The sequence below is a fragment of the Tiliqua scincoides genome, chromosome 1 (assembly GCF_035046505.1).
Source record: "Tiliqua scincoides isolate rTilSci1 chromosome 1, rTilSci1.hap2, whole genome shotgun sequence".
Classification (NCBI taxonomy): domain Eukaryota; kingdom Metazoa; phylum Chordata; class Lepidosauria; order Squamata; family Scincidae; genus Tiliqua; species Tiliqua scincoides.
Genome location: NC_089821.1, coordinates 294,632,054 through 294,652,192, shown reverse-complemented (window position 1 = coordinate 294,652,192; position 20,139 = coordinate 294,632,054). Strand labels below are relative to the sequence as shown.

Below are 20,139 nucleotides of genomic sequence, written 5' to 3'. Positions count from 1 at the left end.
TGAGCAGAAGCCAAATGGAAAACAAATAATGGCACAGAAATCTGGCCCCCAGACTGCTGAGTGGAATAAATCAGAAATATTTCCAGCAAGTTTCATGCTGGCATGCCTAGTGACAGGAGTCAAAAGTGATTTTAGTAGCAATATAGCAAATTAAATCTGAAAAGCAGAGGAATGACAGGAAAGTAGGCCAGTGAGGAGCAAGTTTCTGCAATTGGGGAGACAGTTTTTTACAGCCTGGACAAGGGCTTAAGCAATAGAAGCCGATGAAATCATGGATTTTGGAAATGCTGGGAATTTGGGAAGTAAAAGCAATGGAATTTGGTTTGGATGCGAGGGGGAAAGCCAGGTTGACGGCAATCTGAAGACCTCATACTTGGAAAAGGAGACAAGCAATATGTCCAAAAGTAGCACATTCGGAAGAACTGGAGGGTTTCGATAAAAATAGGAGTTCCTCAGTGCCTGCCATTTCAGTTTGAGAGGACAGTAGAACATTCCAGAGGAAATGTTGACAACACAACCATGTATAATGACAACCCCCCCCACCCCCCAGAACTGTTGTAAAGTGAAGCAACCCTTTGGGGTTGGCAACCATTCTGGCAAAGGGACTAGATGTTCAGTGATGATGTCACACCAATCTTCTGGGGTGACAAGCTCCTGAATTGGCTGCATGGAACTCAGCTTGGGTTGCGAGCTTCTTGCCCAGTTTGCTAAGCACCAGGGAACAGCAAAGCCACCTGCCCAGGCTTGCAGAGTCCCAGGCTTGCATCTAGTTGGCAACCTTCAGTCTCGAAAGACTATGGTATCGCGCTCTGAAAGGTGGTTCTGGAACAGCGTCTAGTGTGGCTGAAAAGGCCGATTCGGGAGTGACAATCCCTTCCACACTGGGAGCAAGTGCAGTCTGTCCCTGGCCTGTCTCCCTGGCTATGGGCCTTCCTCTTTGCCTCAGTCTGTTGGCCAAGTGTCTCTTCAAACTGGGAAAGGCCATGTTGCACAGCCTGCCTCCAAGCGGGCCGCTCAGAGGCCAGGGTTTCCCACTTGTTGAGGTCCACTCCTAAGGCCTTCAGATCCCTCTTGCAGATGTCCTTGTATCGCAGCTGTGGTCTACCTGTAGGGCGCTTTCCTTGCACGAGTTCTCCATAGAGGAGATCCTTTGGGATCCGGCCATCATCCATTCTCACGACATGACCGAGCCAACGCAGGCGTCTCTGTTTCAGTAGTGCATACATGCTAGGGATTCCAGCACATTCCAGGACTGTGTTGTTTGGAACTTTGTCCTGCCAGGTGATGCCGAGAATACGTCGGAGGCAATGCATGTGGAAAGCATTCAGTTTCCTCTCCTGTTGTGAGTGAAGAGTCCATGACTCGCTGCAGTACAGAAGTGTACTCAGGACGCAAGCTCTGTAGACCTGGATCTTGGTATGTTCCGTCAGCTTCTTGTTGGACCAGACTCTCTTTGTGAGTCTGGAAAACGTAGTAGCTGCTTTACCGATGCGTTTGTTTAGCTCGGTATCCAGGCTTGCAGCAGCACAGAGAATCCATGAGCCTGCTGTTCTCCATCCAGCACACAGCAAACTGGATGGGAGGCTTTGCCTCCCAAGCCACGCTCCACACAAACTGGATGAACGTGAGGTGGCAGGCCAGATCTGGCATATGGGCCGTAGGTTGTTGACCCCTGCTTTAGAACTTTCATTTCCCCACATGGCTCTTACTTGCTTTGGTTCCTACAGCTTTTCTGACTCCTGTAATTCTCTAAAGAGCTAGTTTTGCCATGCAGCCTGGGGCCGTGACTCAGTTGTAGAGTGCCTGCCTTGAGAAGGTCATATGATCAATTCCCAGGTAGGGCAGATCATGGAGAACCGTCACTGGTCTGTGCTGACAATAGTGACTTAGAGATGGACGAAGAGTCTGATGAATGGTCCCTTCATGGAGTCTCTTCTATAGAGCCACCTTCTATGATTCTCTACATTCAGGAACATCAAAATGCATCTTTTGCCGTTCAAGTCACTCCTGTTTATGGTCTACTGCAGCTATTGCCCAACACTTGCTTAACAGCCCGCAAGGAAACAAAAATTGCCCTTCCATCAAACTTGCAAAAGGACTGCAGATTGCATCATGACTCTCCTGTTGTCAACTCTGCTAAGCTCACACAATCCAGTACTTATCTCTGTGATGGACTGTGGCCAGGGTATCTCCTATACAAGTAGCTCCCACTTTTCAATGGGTGCGCTTTACTATCAAATCACTTTACAATGGACTTGCTGTAGTAAAACACGGTTCACTATATGGCAAGTTATTTAATTTACAATGGGCTCATGACTGCAGCCAGAGGACCTCATGGGTGATAAATAAACCAATCAGTGATGTGAATGTAAATATTTGGTAGCATCTCAGCCAACAGCAGTATTTTCAACATCATGGCTGTATATGGAAGGAAGAATATAGCTGATACAAATGCAAGCCTTCTAGGCTTACCTTGTGGCTATGTGTATTGACGGAAGGATATAGCCTTTAATTGGTGTTTTTAATACAACATTGTGTAAATTGATAACCATGGCCCCTAAAGAGCACAGTAGGCACTTTTAAAATCATCTTTTGCAGGGGGGGGGGGGGATTGATCTACGGCAGAAACGTCAGCTTCCAAGGTCTTGGAGCAAATTAGCAAAAACCAATCAGTTATTGAAGTCATTCCCAAACCTTTTAGCACTGGGATCCATTTTTTAAAACAACACTCAATCAGGACCTACCTAGTTTTATGAGACTAAAAAAAGAAGTTTCACTTTACCAACCACTCATGTTTCTGTTTTTATCCTTTTTATTATGATGGGGGAACCAACTTCTGCAGCATTTGTTGAGCTCCATGTTCATTGGATCATTCTGGTGGCCCCCTTTGGCCCCCTTTATCTAGCCTTCAATAAGAGCTGAGGCACACTCGTCTTGTGAGTGTGAGTAAACACACTTGAGTGGCTCAGTTTCACTTTCCAAAGGTTGACGTGTTTGTTTCCAGTGAGTAAGATAGGTTTACACCCTACGTCTTATTGAACACAATGGGCTTACTTCTGCATAAGGTAAATAACCTGTTTAGGGCTCAATATATTTTTCTAGTTAGCTTAGGGTGAGGGGGACACTTACTTCTGGAGAGTTTGTTGGGGCCTAAGTTCATTTATCAGGACAATTTTGGTGGCAATGTGTTCCCCTAGGCTTGCCCTACGAAGAGGATCAAGGCACATTCACCTACTCACAAGTAAATGCGCACATTCTGATCTGTTTTGGTTTCCATGGGGCTCAATACATTTTCCTTGTCAGATAAGAACATAAGAAGAGCCCCGCTGGATCAGGCCAAAGGCCCATCTAGTCCAGCTTCCTGTATCTTACAGTGGCCCACCAAATGCCCCAGGGAGCACACACAACCTGCGTCCTGGTGCCCTTCTCTGCAGCTGGCAATCCAAGGCACCCTGCCTCTAAAACCAAGATCTTGCACATACCTACTATGACTTGTAACCTGTAATGAACTTTTCCTCCAGAAATTTGTCCAATCCCCTTTTAAAGGCATCCAGGCAAGATGCCATCACTACTTCCTGTGGCAAAGAGTTCTACAGACTAATTACATGATGGGTAAAGAAATATTTTGTTCTGTCTGTCCTAACCCTCCCAACACTCAGCTTTACTGTATCAGTTTTGCAACCCAGGTTGCAACTCAATGGTGGCTCCCAATCCATAGTTTGGGAATGGTTGACCATTGTAAAGTGGGGGTCCATTGTATTTCATTTTTGTAATGTACAAAGGGGGCCATGTTAGGACAGTTGCAACAAAATTCTATGCATGCTTATTCAGAAGCAAATCCCAGGCCAGCCAGTTTTATTTCTAAGCATGTATGTGTGGGCATGCATAGGACTGAAGGCATAAGCACATCCCTGAACATTTATGGACCTTACTCTAATCAGGTGAATTGATTTCCATCATGATTTTAAAATCATCATAAAAAATTCCACATAAAATAATTGATTTAAATCAAAAACTGCCATTTATTGTATTTCTTTTAAATACAAGTGAATACTAGTTAGTTGCGATTAGCATAAACTTAAATTGCTTCAAAATTGAATAGAATATTCCTAGTCTTCCCATTCTCCATTCAGCCCAATCCTATGCATTTCTACTCAAAAGTACATTCAGTACTGGCACCCTTCAGTCTCGAAAGACTATGGTATCGCGCTCTGAAAGGTGGTTCTGGCACAGCGTCTAGTGTGGCTGAAAAGGCCAATCCGGGAGTGACAATCCCTTCCACACCGGGAGCAAGTGCAATCTGTCCCTGGTCTGTCTCCCTGGCTGTGGGCCTTCCTTCTTTGCCTCTTAGCCTCAGACTGTTGGCAAAGTGTCTCTTCAAACTGGGAAAGGCCATGCTGCACAGCCTGCCTCCAAGCGGGCCGCTCAGAGGCCAGGGTTTCCCACTTGTTGAGGTCCATCCCTAAGGCCTTCAGATCCCTCTTGCAGATGTCCTTGTATCGCAGCTGTGGTCTACCTGTAGGGCGCTTTCCTTGCACGAGTTCTCCATAGAGGAGATCCTTTGGGATCCAGCCATCATCCATTCTCACGACATGACCAAGCCAACGCAGGCGTCTCTGTTTCAGCAGTGAATACATGCTAGGGATTCCAGCACGTTCCAGGACTGTGTTGTTTGGAACTTTGTCCTGCCAGGTGATGCTGAGGATGCGTCGGAGGCAGCGCATGTGGAAAGCGCTCAGTTTCCTCTCCTGTTGTGAGCGAAGAGTCCATGACTCGCTGCAGTACAGAAGTGTACTCAGGACACAAGCTCTGTAGACCTGGATATTGTATATAATGATTATTATAATATAATAATCCTCCAATGCAGGAGGTCTGGCTCAGTTGGTAGAGCTGCCGCCTTGTATGCCCGGAGATCTGAGGCTGTCAGTTTGAAACAACCAGAAGTACCCGAGAACTGAGGACACGCTGATATACTGATGAGCTGACCCTCGGTGGCAGAGAGGAGTTGCCGTCAAGTGGAGTGTGGGAGGCGAAGGGCCAGAGAGAGACCAGACTGGGAAGGAATCCAGCTGGAACGAGGAGTTCTATGAAAGGCTAGAACTATTCAATTGTAAAAATCCCTACGGGGGTTTAGAACAGCCTGTCTATGTAAACTGCCTTGGATTAAAGTCTGAGGAGAAATCTGACGACCAAAGAAAGGCAGTATATAAATACATGTATGTATGTATGTATATATATATTGAGTTCAATGGGGCTTACTCCCTAGAAAGAGTGCATAGGATTGCAGCCATTGTCTGCTCTTACCCACCCCACCTCCAATCTCACTCCATGAGTGAAAAAAAAAAAATTCAGATAGAAGTAAGATTTGGTAGTAACTATTGAGCAGATCAGTGCTTTGAAGCACGTTGATTGGTAGATAATAGGTACACAGTATCTTGACTCCACTATTTTTGGATGTTTTTCTACCCAACACAACATTCAGTACAATTCTAACTTGTGCTGAAACAGACAGGGCAGCAGGGCTGTGCTATATCCAGTGCAAGTTTAGGACTGTCTAAGGCTTGGTCCGAGGCAAGAGGAAAAAATTCCCTTACCCTGGGGAGAGCTTTAGCAGCCCAATGGGTCTACTTGGATCTGTGCCACCTGACAAGGTGGCGCAGATTCAAGCAGAACGGAGTAGCTAGGAGCCGCTCCATGTCACCCAGGAATGGGGTTAGGATCCAGCATAACTGCTCCCCAGCAGCGCAGGGACTTGCACTGGCCCACGATGCAGTTAGGATTGTGCCCATTATGTCATTAAACCAAGGTGATCCTGTTCAAATATCAAGGGCTGCTTTTAGCCCTTCAACCTGGAGATTAATGTGGAGACTCCAGGCCAGTTCTGGAGGGCTGGTAACTTTAGTAAGTAATCATAAATATTTATAAGCAGAATACAATTCTGAGCCTGTTGAAGTTACAGGGCATAAAATAAGAGTAAAAGGTCACCCAGACGGATAAGTGACTTGCCAGTCCTTGTCCTCCAGTATGAAATCATAACAGAAGTACATGAACTATTGAGCTACATGAGAAACAGCTGCATATGGTCTGGAATATACAGCTGTTCATTTATGATGAGTTGCTCATCATATATGAAGAACATATTGTTCATATATGAGAATGAACAATTGTGCTATATGAGAAACAGCTGTCCCCACAGCTGTATGTACATAGGAAGGTGTCTTATCCTGTGTCACACCATTGGTCCATCTGCCAAGGATCTTTTCCCAGCCATACCCTTTAGATAGCATTGATTCAACCTGGGAACTTCTGCATGCAAACAGCACACATTCCTCTAAGCTGCACCCTTTCTCCAAGTTTTTTCTTCGACACAGACTTGTGTGAGGGGTTCATAAGCTCCGTTTTAATGTTAGCATTACAGCCCAATCCTATGTCCTGCCATTGCAGCCATGCCAATGGAGCAGTGACGTGCAGTGAGATCCAGGCCAGGGGAGGCAACACTCTCCCCCTGCCTCCCCCTTAAGCTAAGTCTCTGCATCACACCCCTCTCCTCTGGAAATAAATAAAGCTGAGTCTCTGAAACACTCTCTTTCTCCTACCCTCTCAATAATTTTTTTTTAACTCACCTCTTCTTCCTCCACTCGGAGCTGGGGAGAGCTCAGCAAAAGCCTCCTGGAGCAATTAGAAAATGGCTGCTCTTGGCGCTTTAGAGAGCTAGTCTGTTGTGTAGGCTCCTGTCTGCTTTTTTCATGGTTTTTTTAAAAAAAAAAAACAGAAGAGAGGCAACTCTTCCAGCTGCCTCCCCAGAGATTGCTGATACAGGTGTCCTGCTATTTTTTGATTGGCTAGCTGGTCATCTTGCTCTTTGTTGTTGTTTTGGTAGCTAGCTATGAATGCAGCCTAAGCTGCTGGAGGCAACTCTTCCTGATGCCTCTCCAGAGACTGGTGACACAAGCACAGTCTTTTTAATAATTGGGTAAATCAAAGTGGATCTGCCTGGTTGCACAGGCATCTCAGCCTGTATTGTCCCTTGCAAGCCACCATAGCAATTGAGCTGATTGGCAGCTGTCCTTGTTCCCTGTGTGTGTGTGTGTGCGCACGCACGTGCGCGCGTGTTGCTTTAGAAACAGACTGTGCTGCAGCAAAGAGAAGCAGCTTGGGAAAGGCTAAAGGTGTGTGTTTTTTTCTTGCTAGGTCAGGGGAGGCTCTCTGCTTACCCTGCCTACCCAGACTGCATATCACTGCAACTGTTGCAATGGGGGGGGGGGGGGGAATCAGACATCCAGCAAGAGGTAAGTGAAAAACATTCCCCCCCCAAGTAGGCTACCTGAGTGCCTATGGGTCTCCTCAGACAGATGCCAGCTATTTTGTTGGCATAGGTCCGAGGGATCGAAGGGGCGGGTGGGTTGTTAAATGGAGGATAGGATCTGGCATGCCCTTTTGCTGCCAAGATCCACACCCAGCTGCTCCCATGCCCCTGTCCTCCCCCTCTCTGGCAAACCTCCCATGAACCACCCACAAATCACCCCCTCCACCATCTTACCTGGACCAGCAAAGCATCTGGATAGCGCACTGCAGGGCCACTGGCAGTTTTTGCAGCAGCTCCATCATGCGCAATGGCAGCACAACGTTTGTGCTGTCACAGGGCCATTTATGATAGTGGATCGAATTATCTGCTGTCATAAACAGCCCATAGGAGTGGGCCAATAAATTAATACTTCATTTTAAATGAAGTCATTCTAAAAAGGGAAATGAAATATAGCTGAACTTTAAAAAAAATTCTCTCTGTGTGTGTGTAAATAATACAGTACAATCATTGATGTTTGTGCAGCCTGTATCTAACCCTCAGACATTAGAAGCAAATTACTAGTTGCTGGAAGTGAGGACAGTGAAAACTCTACTTACCAACTTTCTTTACTGGCCCTGCTCTATGCCTTCAATAGCAGCCTGATATGCCAAAATTTATCTGAAGAAACTTTGTCCATCAGTTTAGATCCAAGCTAGAAAACATTTCATCTGGTGAAGTTCCACGTGCCAGACTGCATAGGCTCAGGTTAGTAAATAGAGCTGACAATCCTAATTCTAAGAAAGGCACAACCAGGCTTTGCAATAGCATTTGAAACACCAAGTTTGGTCTCGGTTTTTCAGATAGGTTATGGGGCTGGGAAAGATTCCACTTAATAAGTGGAAATTTGAAATCTCCTAGAAGTTAGAGGCAACTGGATGGACTTGATGAAAGACTACGTCTTATGTCTGATTAGTCAACATAAGTGAGCAACAAGGGGTCGGAGACAAAGGGGGAAGGAATATCCCAACTTTGCTGAAATGTCACTTTCTTGCTTTTTACCCAACTATTCTACTCACCACCCAATCCGGTTGCACTGCCTGTACAGACATGATCTTCTGATGTGTATTTATTATCGAAGTGTCATAAGTCATCACAGTCAGGGCTGGTCCAGCCGTGAGGCCAGGTGAGACGGGCTGCCTTGGGTGGTGGATGGGTGCGGTCTGCACCCTGTGCCCACTGGTCACCTCTGTGGCCTCCTCACCTCACTTCCTCTTGCTGTCTTACCTCTTCCTTCTGCTTTGTGGCTCAGTGTTTTGAACAGCGCAGGGCAGAAAAATGAAGCCAGGAGAAGCACTGCCCCATTTCTGTTTCTCCAGGCTTCCTTGTTCCAGTTCTGCTTTGCTGCTCTATTTTAAAATAAACAGGGTGGTGGCGCAGGGAGGGGGAATTGCTGTGGCTACCTCCTCCTTTTGTACTCCACTTCTGAACTGACATGGAGGAGGAGCTGCTGGTGGTAATGGGTCACTGCCTGTCCTCCCTCGCTTCTAACTTGAAATAGATTAAGAAGGAGTAGTCAAGCAGTTGCAGCAAAGATGGAGGTGTCAGAATTTCCATAGTGCTTCAAATGCCATTTCCCCTTGGGTCAGGCCTCATTACAGATTCAAGTAAATAAAAGAAGGGGAAGGTTCATGAGAAAAAGATCTACAGTTTAAGAAATGAGGTATCCTTGATCAATACTTTAGCCTGCCCTCTGATTTTTTTTTTTTTTTTTGTATTCTTCCTCACATGCTAGTAAAAACTAGCTAGAGAAGTCTGGGGCTCAACACATGCTAGTAGCCGACAATTATCCCAAACTGATTTCTTAAAACTGATTGGGAAGGGAAGAGTTGGATCAAAATTCTGGGAACCAGTAAACATTCTCGTGTAAATGCCCATGTTTTCTATGCAATGGCCAGAGTGTTATGAGATTTACAGTGCAATCCTATCTTGTGCTGGAACAGGCAGGCCAGGAGGTCTGTGCTGTATCCAGCGCAAGATAGGGACCCAAACCGGTTCAGTTGGAAGTATGGGGAAACTCTTCCCCTTACCCCTGGGTAAGCCACTGCAGCCCCAATGGGTCTCCTTGGTCTTGTATCACCTCGGGAAGTGGCATAAGTTTGAGGAGACTGAAGCGGCTTGTAGCTGCTCTGCACTGTTTGGGAACATGGACTAGGATCCAGCATATCTGCTAGGTCCCAGCCCTGCCTCCTGCCCACCCCCGGGATCTCCCTCCATCCACCCTCCACCCACCCCGGAACACCTCCCTCTCACCTCCTCCCCGCCCACTCCAAACCTTCGGCCGAGCTTGTTTGACACAAGGCTCACTGTCAAGATCAGTGCGGAGGCTGAATTCAGTCTCCGTGGTCCGGTGCAAGGCCCTGCGCTGGCCCAGCTGATTCTAGAGGAGGCGCAAACATGCTTTATGGCACATTTGTAACTCTCCTAGGCCTGCACAAGAGAAGAGTTAGGACTGGGCCCTTAAACTCATTTTGTGGCTTTTGTGCTATATATGGGTCAAAGTACATTTAACCTGTTACTGTCTCTCCTGCACTTGTTTTTCTCTTTAGAATACGCTGCCTGTCTAGATATGGACTGCAACAACAGACGGGGATGTCTGACCTTTATCCCCATGCATTTGCCCACTGAAAACAGCCTCCCAAAACTGTGTACCCCAAAGACACCACTGCAGCCAATGACAGCTTCAGCAGAAGGATTTTCAACAGGAAAATGATGTGGGAGAAAGGGTGGGGCCCTCGTCCTTACATGTTGCTGTTCCAATTTTAATTCGAGACCCCGTGGTGACTATTTCTAAAGAAAAGCAAGTGCAAGAGGTTCAATTACATGTTGAATGTAAGACCTAGTTTGATCCTTTTTCTCAGTGTTGCCCACCTCATGGCTCTCTAGTGATTGTAACATAGGGTAACCTCACATATCCAAGCCTGAGCAATTTGTAAGAAGAATGGGATGCAGGTGCATTTGAAAAACTTAAAAACAAACTACACAAGCAAAGAATGGAGGCAGAGAAGCTTTTTTGTGTGGTCTGCTCTTCCACACTGTCCTTATGAGAGTAAATTATGACCCCATTTTGCAGACACAGAAGTCTCAGCAGATGCTAGCAGTCAACAAAAACAGGAACCCTAGTATTACGAATCTTCGAATCATTTAACCTGCACCTTTCTCAGCTTTGCATCTCATACCCACCATTCTAGGAACCCAAAGAAGAGTAGAAGGCTTACCTAGTTGCTCTTCGGTGTGAACAGCCTGGTCCACAAAAGATTTCAGCTCTGTGCTTTGTATCAAGTAGCTCTTCAGCTGCGTCATCATTAAGCGGATCTCCTGAAGCATCTCGGTGCTGGAGCTCTGCCTGGCCATCATCTCCAGACTGTACACTTTATAGTCCTGCACCAAATTGCCAAAGTAAGAGTCCTTGTCCTGTGCCAGCTCCACAATCTTCTTCTGCAACTTTCTGTCCGCGGACAGGAAAGCCATGAAGACGTTGCTCAGGCTGACCATGGACAGACGGTTCTTGGCCCGGCCTAAGATCATGGAACGAGTCTTCTTCACCGAAGGGCTCATCACGTGCTCTAACTCGTCCTCAGTGCTGCTGGTGGAATAGGAGTCTGGTTCGGAGGCAGGCGTTTGCGCCCCTGTGTTGCTTACTGGGCAATCTAGTGAGTCACGAGAACTCTGGCGAACTGCTAAGCTGACGGGCTTATGTCCAAATGTTGATTCCCTTTTCACATTGGAGCATGTTTTTGCCAGTGGGGTGTCTTGTTTTTTTAGACTCCACTCTTCCGACTCATCAATACTTTTCTCTTTCGAATGGCAAGAGCTAGCTGATGATGGCTGTCGTGAGAGCCTCTTCTTCCTTGGAGGTGGGATAGGAGGCTCCTTCCCTGGCTTCATGGTGGGTTTCTTCTCCAGCTCAGTCACTTTCTTCTCATTATCAGGCTTTATTTCTGGACATTGTGAGAGCTTGTCCTTTGTAATTCCTTCAATCATCTCTGGAGGCTTAATATGTTCAAAATCATTACTAGAGCTTTCAGTCTCAGCACTTGTTCTTTCTGCCAGTTCCCTTCCAGGCAATGAACACTTCTGAGATTTATCCAAACAGTCTTTTCGTGGTGTTCTTTCAGAGACGCACCTTCTTGGAGGAATTAAAGGAGGGACACTTTTCTTTGAGTTTGTAGATGAAGTGTCACCTGGAAGAGTGGAATCTTGGCCACCATTTTCTTTCTCTTTGCTGATCTCAGCTCTCATTTCTTTTTTGTTTTTCGCCAGATCTTGAACTTGACCCTCTCCAGAGGAGACTAGGCAAACAGAAGATGTCTTAAGCTGTTTCACAGCATGCGGAAGCGGAGGAGGTGGTGGTGGTGGAGCGGGACGACTGGGTGATTTCTTAAGTGACTTTGTCACAGTGTCTCTAGAAGGAGGGCTCTCCCTGCAGCTTGCTGGAGGAGGAACATCCACGGGAAATGGATTGCTTCTCTCCTCTATAAAAATAGGATTTACAAACCACAGCCTGTCATTTCCTAATGACAGCTCAATTTCACATGAACAATTGTTTGTGCTGCTTGCAAAACACTGGCTTGGTTTTTTTCCTTTTTTTGCCTGGGCTGCAGTGAAAGCAGGACCTTTCACGGAGTGGGGAAAACTTCGCCTTTGATTTAAAGAGGAGTCCCAGAAACCTGCCCAAAATAATAAAGTAACTGAGCATCAGAAAAGAAAAAGGCTGCAAATGCTTTATCCTCAGATAACTGAATGTTTACAGGACTTGCACAACAGAGTTTTAAAACTTCCATTGCAAGAGAACATGAATTGACCTTGTCAATTCACCTTAGACTTGACAAAATCAGAGACGGTATACAAATTCCATAAGATGGTATTGCCATATACTACCATTCTACTTAGTACTATTAAGAATGAGGCTGGATGGAAGATTACAGGTGCAACTGTTCTTAAAAAATGCAAGTACATTTTATGGCCTAAACCTATCTGGGCCTTGCTACAGCGTGAAAGCCAAAACATTCACCCTCCCTGTTGCTACAGCGTGAAAGCCCTCCCTTCACCAATGGAAAATGATGGACTTTCTTTCACGTGAAGGGAGGCGTCAGCAGGAGAAAGAAGGATTGATGGATTGTTAGTCTGCTGCCCTCTCTCTCTCTCTCTCTCTCTCTCTCTCTCTTTAAGGAGGCTGTTAAAGGACTGTTCAGTTTTTAAAACTGATTTTAAAGGGATGCATTTTTCCCCATTCTCCAGGGATCAGCACATTCTTTCTCATTTGCAGGGGCCAATCGTGTTGAGTCAAATCCCTGTATAAAAAATCTGTGTATAAATAGGCTGGAACTGTATTTGCTACTTTAAATGTATTTTCAAGCAGTGGACATACTACCTAGAGCAGGGGTTAGGGTGAAATAAAGAGCTGATCTGGTGTTAACTAGCATATGGGTATGCATGCAAGGCAACATGTGGGTCCAAGTTCACACCACAGGTGAAAAGGATTGTACAGGGCTGCCAATGAGTTCATGATCCAGCAAAGTTTCACATGGAAGAACATATTGTGCAAAATGTTGCTTTCATTTGGGGTGACCAGGTTGCTGCAGCAACTGTTACCCTGCACATGCCGGATCTGATCTGATCTCAGAACCTAAGCAGCATCAGGCCTAATTAGTACTTGGATGGGAAACTGCCTGGGAATACTGGGTGCTGTAGGGCTATACCATAGTCTTTCGAGACTGAAAGTTGCCAACCAGGTTGTTGCAGAATGTGTGTGATTGCAACAGCTTGAAAAATGACCACAGTGATTGAGAACCTACAGGAAATTCTAGGACTCATTTGTAAGACAGAGAATGCATGACATTCTATGCAACATGTTCTCTCACGAACGACTAGTCCCAGGTTTCCCTGTTTTTGGCTGGAATTTCCTAGCAGGATCTGTCTGTAGGAGGGAGAGATGAGCAGCTAAATTCAGGTACACTGAGATCCCAGCAAGAGTGAAAACCAATGCCCCAAAACATAAATAAGAAAATAATTTGCTAATAAATTTTTCTAATTAAACACTTATTTTGCCCAAGACTGCTTATTATCTCAATTGCTGACTTGGCAATGGAACTGAAGCAACTGAAATAGTGGGTGTCTTTCCTTTTAAAGTCTAATTCTTTCTTCAAAGAAAGAATTCTCCTTCAAGGGAAGGAGGTCTGGTCTAGAGGGTAGAGCCTTTGTTTGCCTGAAGATAACATCTGCAGGTCACCAGTTCGAGGCCACCAGCACCATGCGACCTTGAAGCAGCTGACAAGCTGAGCCGAGTTATTCTATCTGCTCTGAGAGTGGGAGGATGGAGGCCAGAATGTTGCGACCAGATCAGAAAGAAACATCTGAATGTTGTGGTTTCTTGAAAGATAGAACCTTCTTTCAATTGTAAAAATCCCTACGACCACGAAAGGCGGTATATAAATACCTGTATTATTATTATTATTATTATTATTATTATTATTATTATTATTATTATTCAAAAGAAATGACCTAACCCTTTCTCAAACACCTGATCTGTGCATTTTTTCTAAGCATGACTAGTGAAATGTAATGCCAGGAGGAGACCTGAGCTAGGAGGATGTTGGTCAAAGATGGAGGAAGTTATTTTACGTGTTGGAACACCTTCCTATTCGTAGGAAGCAATGGGGCAATCAGTGGCGTAGCTAAGGCATCTGCCTGGGGTTAAAGAAAATTTTGTAGCTCCCCTATGATGAAATCAAATTTAATTAATTAATTAATAAAAAGTGTGCCCTATATTGGTTAGAGACACTGTAAAGAAGGATAGTTACTCTCCCCCTGCTAATTATAAGAGGAGCACCACTTGAAAAAGTGCCTCTTTACCCAGTTAGCAGGGGTAACTGTATTATGATACACGGAAATCAGAGCTGACTCATATTAACAGTTTATTGGTTCCATTCTGTATCATAACAACATCTGATTGGTTCTCAAAACAATCAGTCTCATTGGTCACTTCTGGTCACTCATTGGTCAGTTCTGAGTTAAGTAAATCTACTTTTTGTTCCATAAGGCAACTGTGTTTTCATTTTCTGGTTAATCAGCCTTAACTTTTGATACATTACAGAAGTTTCAGCACAGTTTGTTTCATTGCATTCTACATTAAATTACCTTTCCAATGATATATACAATATGATGATATTTTTCATCCTTACCAAGGGTTTCACAATTTTGGCCACTAGTGTTAAGCTCAGGTTGTTGCCCAGTGCAATTGCTACCCATGCACCCCTGTTAGCTATGCCACTGGGGACAATACAGCAGTCTGTGCTAGAGAGCTGTAACACAGTTCAGTGACAGGGTTACAGAATGGGACCCCAGTGCCTGCCATACCTGGAACACATATCAGTGAATATCTTGTTAGTTAGGACTATTTGTAAAGAGAGAACCGGGGCTGAGCTACAGTAAGGACCAATAAAAAAAGGAATATAGGACAGAGTCCTACTACGCTACATCAGTACTGGAGTGTGTGGAAAGCACAACCAGAGGTGCACCTGCTAGCACATAATAATGAGTACACACCAGATATTTTGTACAAGTTCAGGAATATGCTTAATCAGAGAAGGAACTTGTGCTGTGCTCAGGGCCAGCCCAAGACTTCCTGCATGCCAAAGATGCAGACTCCTTACTCCTTGAGTAAGACTTGAGTACGACTTCTTACTCAAAGATGTGCCAGCCTCAGCTTCTCCCACTCTCCAATGTCATAGCGCAGCACTCTTCTCCCTTCCAGATATCATCTTCCTCTTTGTCCCCCTCTCCTTTTCCCAACCCGGGGAGTAGAAGGAGAAGGAGGCGCAGTGAAACCATGAAGGTGGACAGAAAAGAGTGCCCCTCTCACTCTGGTGCCTGATGCAACAGCTTTAGTTGGTCTCAGCGGCATAGCCAGGGACAGTGTCACCTGGGGCAGTGATGTCACGCAACATTATGACATCATGTGACGCTGTGACATCACTTGTGTTCATAGGAGGGTGGCAGTGGCGGCAGCTTCACAATGTGTCTGTCACCCCCTCCCCCCTCAATTCCTTCTCCAGCAGCTTCCTGGTTGACTTTTGAATTTTGCTGAACCGCTGCAGGCCCCCAAGCACAGTGCTGTGCTTGGAAGTTTGCAGAGGCTTGGCAGAAGCCAAGGGTCAGCCAGGAAGCTGCTCCTCAGTGGTGCCCACTTCAATTGGCACCCAGGGCACATGACCCCTGCCTGGCTGTGCCCTACCAAACAAAATTTACCTATTTGAGCGTAACCATCTTTTGCATAATTTTAATAACTGAGCCAGTCCAAGCAGATCTGCTGCTTGAACTGGTGCAGAGCCACACACAGTAATTCAGTCACAGAAGTGGGGCAATCACATCAAGGTCCCTCTGCTGCTTCTTTCTGCAGATATCGGCTATGCTGGTGACTTTAGTGCCATGAACGTTTTCCAGATCCCACAGCTTTGCCAGTACGGCCACATTCAAGTCCCAATAAAGACTGATAGAGAAAAGCTTCAAGCGGTCCGTCCGGCAGTCAGACAGCCAAAAAAATTAGAAACTATGTTTGTAAAATTTGTTTTGTTTTATAAATCAAACAAATGCAGTGCAGAAGGCAGTGGAAAAAGGATTTGTTACTAGGAACAAGCATATATTCTTTGGAAGTGTCATTGCTAAATGGGGAACTCCTCTCCTTAAAAGCTGCATGATTCTGGAGGAAGTGGAAATTGACAATCAATAAACATTGTGAATTATGAAATCTTTCCTTTTGAAAAAGAACACTTGAGTGCATTACCTGCTCCTTGAGCTGATTAGATTCTGTTAATCAAAACAAAGCAAAAATAATCTAGCATGTTTACGCAGATTTTTTTTTTAAAAGGAAGACTCTACATGATTTACAGTTCACTTCCATCCAGGCATTCTGATGATGAAACTTGAGTCAATAGAAGGCCTGGGTTTCTGGCATGGCACTCACAGCAATGGTGTGTGATATGGGGCCACCAGCACGAATGGCTGGTGACTACAAATATCACCAGAGTGCCCAGCTACCACTAGTACTGGTAAGTTTGTGGTGGGGAGAAAAGGGGCAGTGGGTAGAAAAGGGGAGGATCGGGGCAGGGATTGGTACCAGCTGGGAGGGATGTCAGAGCAGGGCGGGGTATGGATATTGGTGGTGGCAGTGCCACTGATATACCATGCTCCATTTTCGGCCCTCCTGGACTGGCACAGAACTGAGTAGACACATTGGGGACCATGGCATGGCAGAGTGGGCAAGTATAAATTTCTTTTACAGACCTCTTCACTGCATTATGGTCACTGGCCAGTCCGTAGGATGCAGCAGAGCTGGCACCGCTGCACACCACAAAACGGTCGAGGATAGGATTGAAGCATTAGGCTGCAATTACATACTTACCTGGGAGTGAGGCCCAATGAATACAGTGAATCTTACTTCTGGGTACACATGCGTAGGATTGCACTGTTACATTATCCCAGGGAGCACCTCCCACCATGTGTACTTCCACATAGTTTGTGATCATCCAGTAAAGCCCAGCTTCAAGTCCCAACTTTTTTGGATGCTAGACTGGCTTCTGCAACCAGCAGTATCTTCTCAGTTGTCGCCCTGGAGCTCAGGAATGTTCTTTATCCACCTCTTTGGTGTCATTTATTGAGTACGCTTCCAGAAGCTTAAGGCAGGCCAAACAAGTGAAAGCAATGTTGTTTTGCTCTGGTTTTTTCTTTGAGGGGGTGGGAATCTAGTTTTCTTTGCAGATGTTTCTAATGTTAATTTCTGGTGTTTTCATTTTAGGTTCTCCAAATGTTGATATTTTACCATTTTAATGAAATGGTCTGATTTGGGAATGCATGTTGAAAAGTGGTATATGAATTCTACAGTAAGTAAATTAGCTCAGGATACAGGCATGCAATCTAACATTTGGGCTTCTCGAACAGTTGAGGAACATGACACAATCTTGAGCTGTGGAATTCCTCCTTTACACAAGCTGAAACAGCCTGGGATTGAGGGGAAAATGGATTTGCAGTGGCAGCCAGGAACATATTTGAGCTGGCAAAAAGTGAGACAAATAATCAAGTCACTCTTTAGGAAAGACTTTTGCCATGAGACGTCAAGATGTTTCCTGCACAACTTACCTATTCCCAGACTAGAGATGGTTTCTAGGTCTGTAATGGTATTAGCTTCCAATATTGCCTGCGGTAGTCTTAGCGTGAAGGGAAGCAAATCTCTGGGGGGAGGGGAGAAAAGAAACAGAAATACACATGCGTGAGGGGTGGCAGAAAAGAGTTTCAGTTTGGAAAAAAATGAAGCTACTGCTTCCTCTCTTGTCTATATATGGTATTTCAAGCTACGTCATAGTGATGATAGCAGAACATGCTTCCAAGAAAGTAGATCCCTGGACTTCAACATTTTAAAGAGCATATTCCTGTGGAGAGTAGTCAGTAAAATCCTGCACTTGGACTGGGGATAAATGGGTTCAGATCTTCAGGCAGCCACTGAGTTCACGGCTGCTGACTTATGCTTGTAGCATACTCTCAAATTAAACTATCTCATAGGTTTGTTGCTGCTGTGAGGCTATAAGGAATTAATCCTCATATACGCCACCCTAAATTTCTTGGGGGAAGAGCAGGATACAAATCAACGAAAGCCCCATGCCTTGGTCTTCAAGTCTCACCAGGACCAAGTGCCAGAATACATTTTCAATATCAGGGCCAAACTGGTAGCATATACAATGATGTCAGAGCGGCAGAGCGGTTGGGAACTTAGGGCACAATCCTAACCAACTTTCCAGCACTGACATAGCTGTGCCAATGTGGCGTGCACTGCATCCTGTAGTGGGAAGGCAGTGAAGGGGTCGTCCTCAAGGTAAGGGCATGTTTGTTACCTCACCTTGGGGCTGCATTTCAGCTAGGTCAGTGCTGGAAAGTTGGTTAGGATTGCGCCCTAAGACTGTGGAATTCTGGGTCCAAATCCCTGCTCAAACATTAAGCACACTGGGTAACCCTGGGTCAATCAGTTCAACGCACCTTACTGTTATGTTGTGAGGACAGGGAGGGAAATTCCATGTCCTGAGAAAGGGTGAAATTAAAAAAAAAATGAGTGGGAATCATGAGTAACTTAGCACTGCATTCATGTATTTTCAGGGAATTGGGAGCACAAGTTTGATTTGATTAGACTACAGGGGCCCCTGTATCCACAGATCCTGTATCTGTGGATTCACATCCACAGATTGGGTCTGCAAGGCTCCCGGTGTGCGCCCTGGCATGTGCCCCCTGCAGAGGTGAAGGGAGGTCTGCTCCCCTCACCTCTGTAGGATCCTCCGAGCCCAGTAGAGTTTGCAGACATCTGTCCGCAGCCTCCGCCATGCTCAGACTGAGCCAGGAAAGCAAAAAAATTAAAATGAGGGCTTCCGTGGACCTCCTAAAATGCATTAAAAACACCACTTCCATTTTTTTCATAAAACCAGAAGTGATGTTTTCAATGCATTAGGAGGCCCATGGAAGCCCTCATTTTTATACTCCATTTTTTAACTTCTCGGGCTCGGTTTGAGCTTGTCCATCCACAGCTTCTGCTGGGCTCAGAGGACCCTCCATAGGTGAGAGGAGCAGAGCAGATTTCCCCTTGCCTCTGGGGGGTGGGGGGTTGTTCACCGTTTCAGTTAACCATAGTTTCAGTTAACCATGGGGGTTTCCGGAACGGAACCCCCACAGATACCTGGACACGCCTGTATCGTCAAGGGATATATGGCTCAATCATTTTGAGAGCCACTGAGGTAGCATCACTGTCTCCCTTTATTGCTGACCAAAGTCCTTTAAAAAGTCAATTATTGTAAATGTTCTAAAAACAGCTAGGAAGAGGCAAGTTTCAGTTAGCAAGACATTAAAAAAAGCTTGGCTGGATCTTTTCCTACTCTGCAGGAAATCACTCACATGACTGGCATGAGTGTTGAAGCAAACTGCATGCCTTGGCAGATCTCAGAATGGCTAAGTGATGAACTCACTGTAGCCTTCCCCCCCCCCCACTAACGTTTTGTCATACATTAACCAAAAACACTCACAGTCTATGTTTTCTTTAGTCAGGAGAATTCCTTCAAAGGCAACTCTTCCCAGGCAATTACCACAAGCTCCTAAGGGCTGGCCAGAGTTCTTGATTTGAATAGACACCTTGTTATTTGCAGGATTTAGGTGCTTTAAAATCTATAAATAAATTTGGACCTCCTTTTTGCCAAGTGTGAGGTGATGTAATCCTGCTGAAAGTTTTCCTGCCCCCTCAAACAGTGGCCAATAAAGTGGAGGGGAAACTCTAAGTGCAATGACACCAATATTGCAGAAAGATGCAGAGAGGAAACCTTGATTTCCTGACAACTTGCTATTTGGGCCCAACTGAAAAGCAATATTTTATCCTTCTCATTTTGATAGGCACAAGAGAGTGGATTTCGGATGACAGCTTGGGGGGTGTTTTATTTTGTTTGTTTTCAAAACATAGCAGCACTTTTTAAGTACAATAAATTTAAAATTACCCTTGAAGCTCAAGCTACGTAGTCTTCCTGATGAACAACCTTGGGTTACAAGTCATGGTAGGTATGTGCAAGGTAGAGGTTGGCTGCCTCTGATTGCCAGATGCAGGGGAGGGCACCAGGTCACAGGTTGTGTCTGTTGTCTAGTGTGTTTCCTGAAGCATTTGGTAGGCCACTGTGAGATACAGGAAGCTGGACTAGATGGGCCTTTGGCCTGATTCAGCAGGACTCTTAGGTTAACCTGAGGCACCTGCTGAACTGCAGATGCTGTTTTACTGA

General features: G+C 45.4%; 1 protein-coding gene across 1 annotated transcript in view; it reads right to left on the bottom strand.

Annotated features, from left to right (window-relative positions):
• RIN3 (Ras and Rab interactor 3) overlaps positions 1-20,139 on the bottom strand; it is a 99,751-nt gene that overhangs the window by 26,773 nt on the left and 52,839 nt on the right. The window contains exons 5-6 of the mRNA XM_066628579.1: positions 17,480-17,571; positions 10,561-12,012 (exon numbers count right to left, since the gene is read on the bottom strand). Coding sequence (XP_066484676.1) covers positions 10,561-12,012; positions 17,480-17,571 — 1,544 coding nt within the window. The remainder of the gene's footprint in view (positions 1-10,560; positions 12,013-17,479; positions 17,572-20,139) is intronic.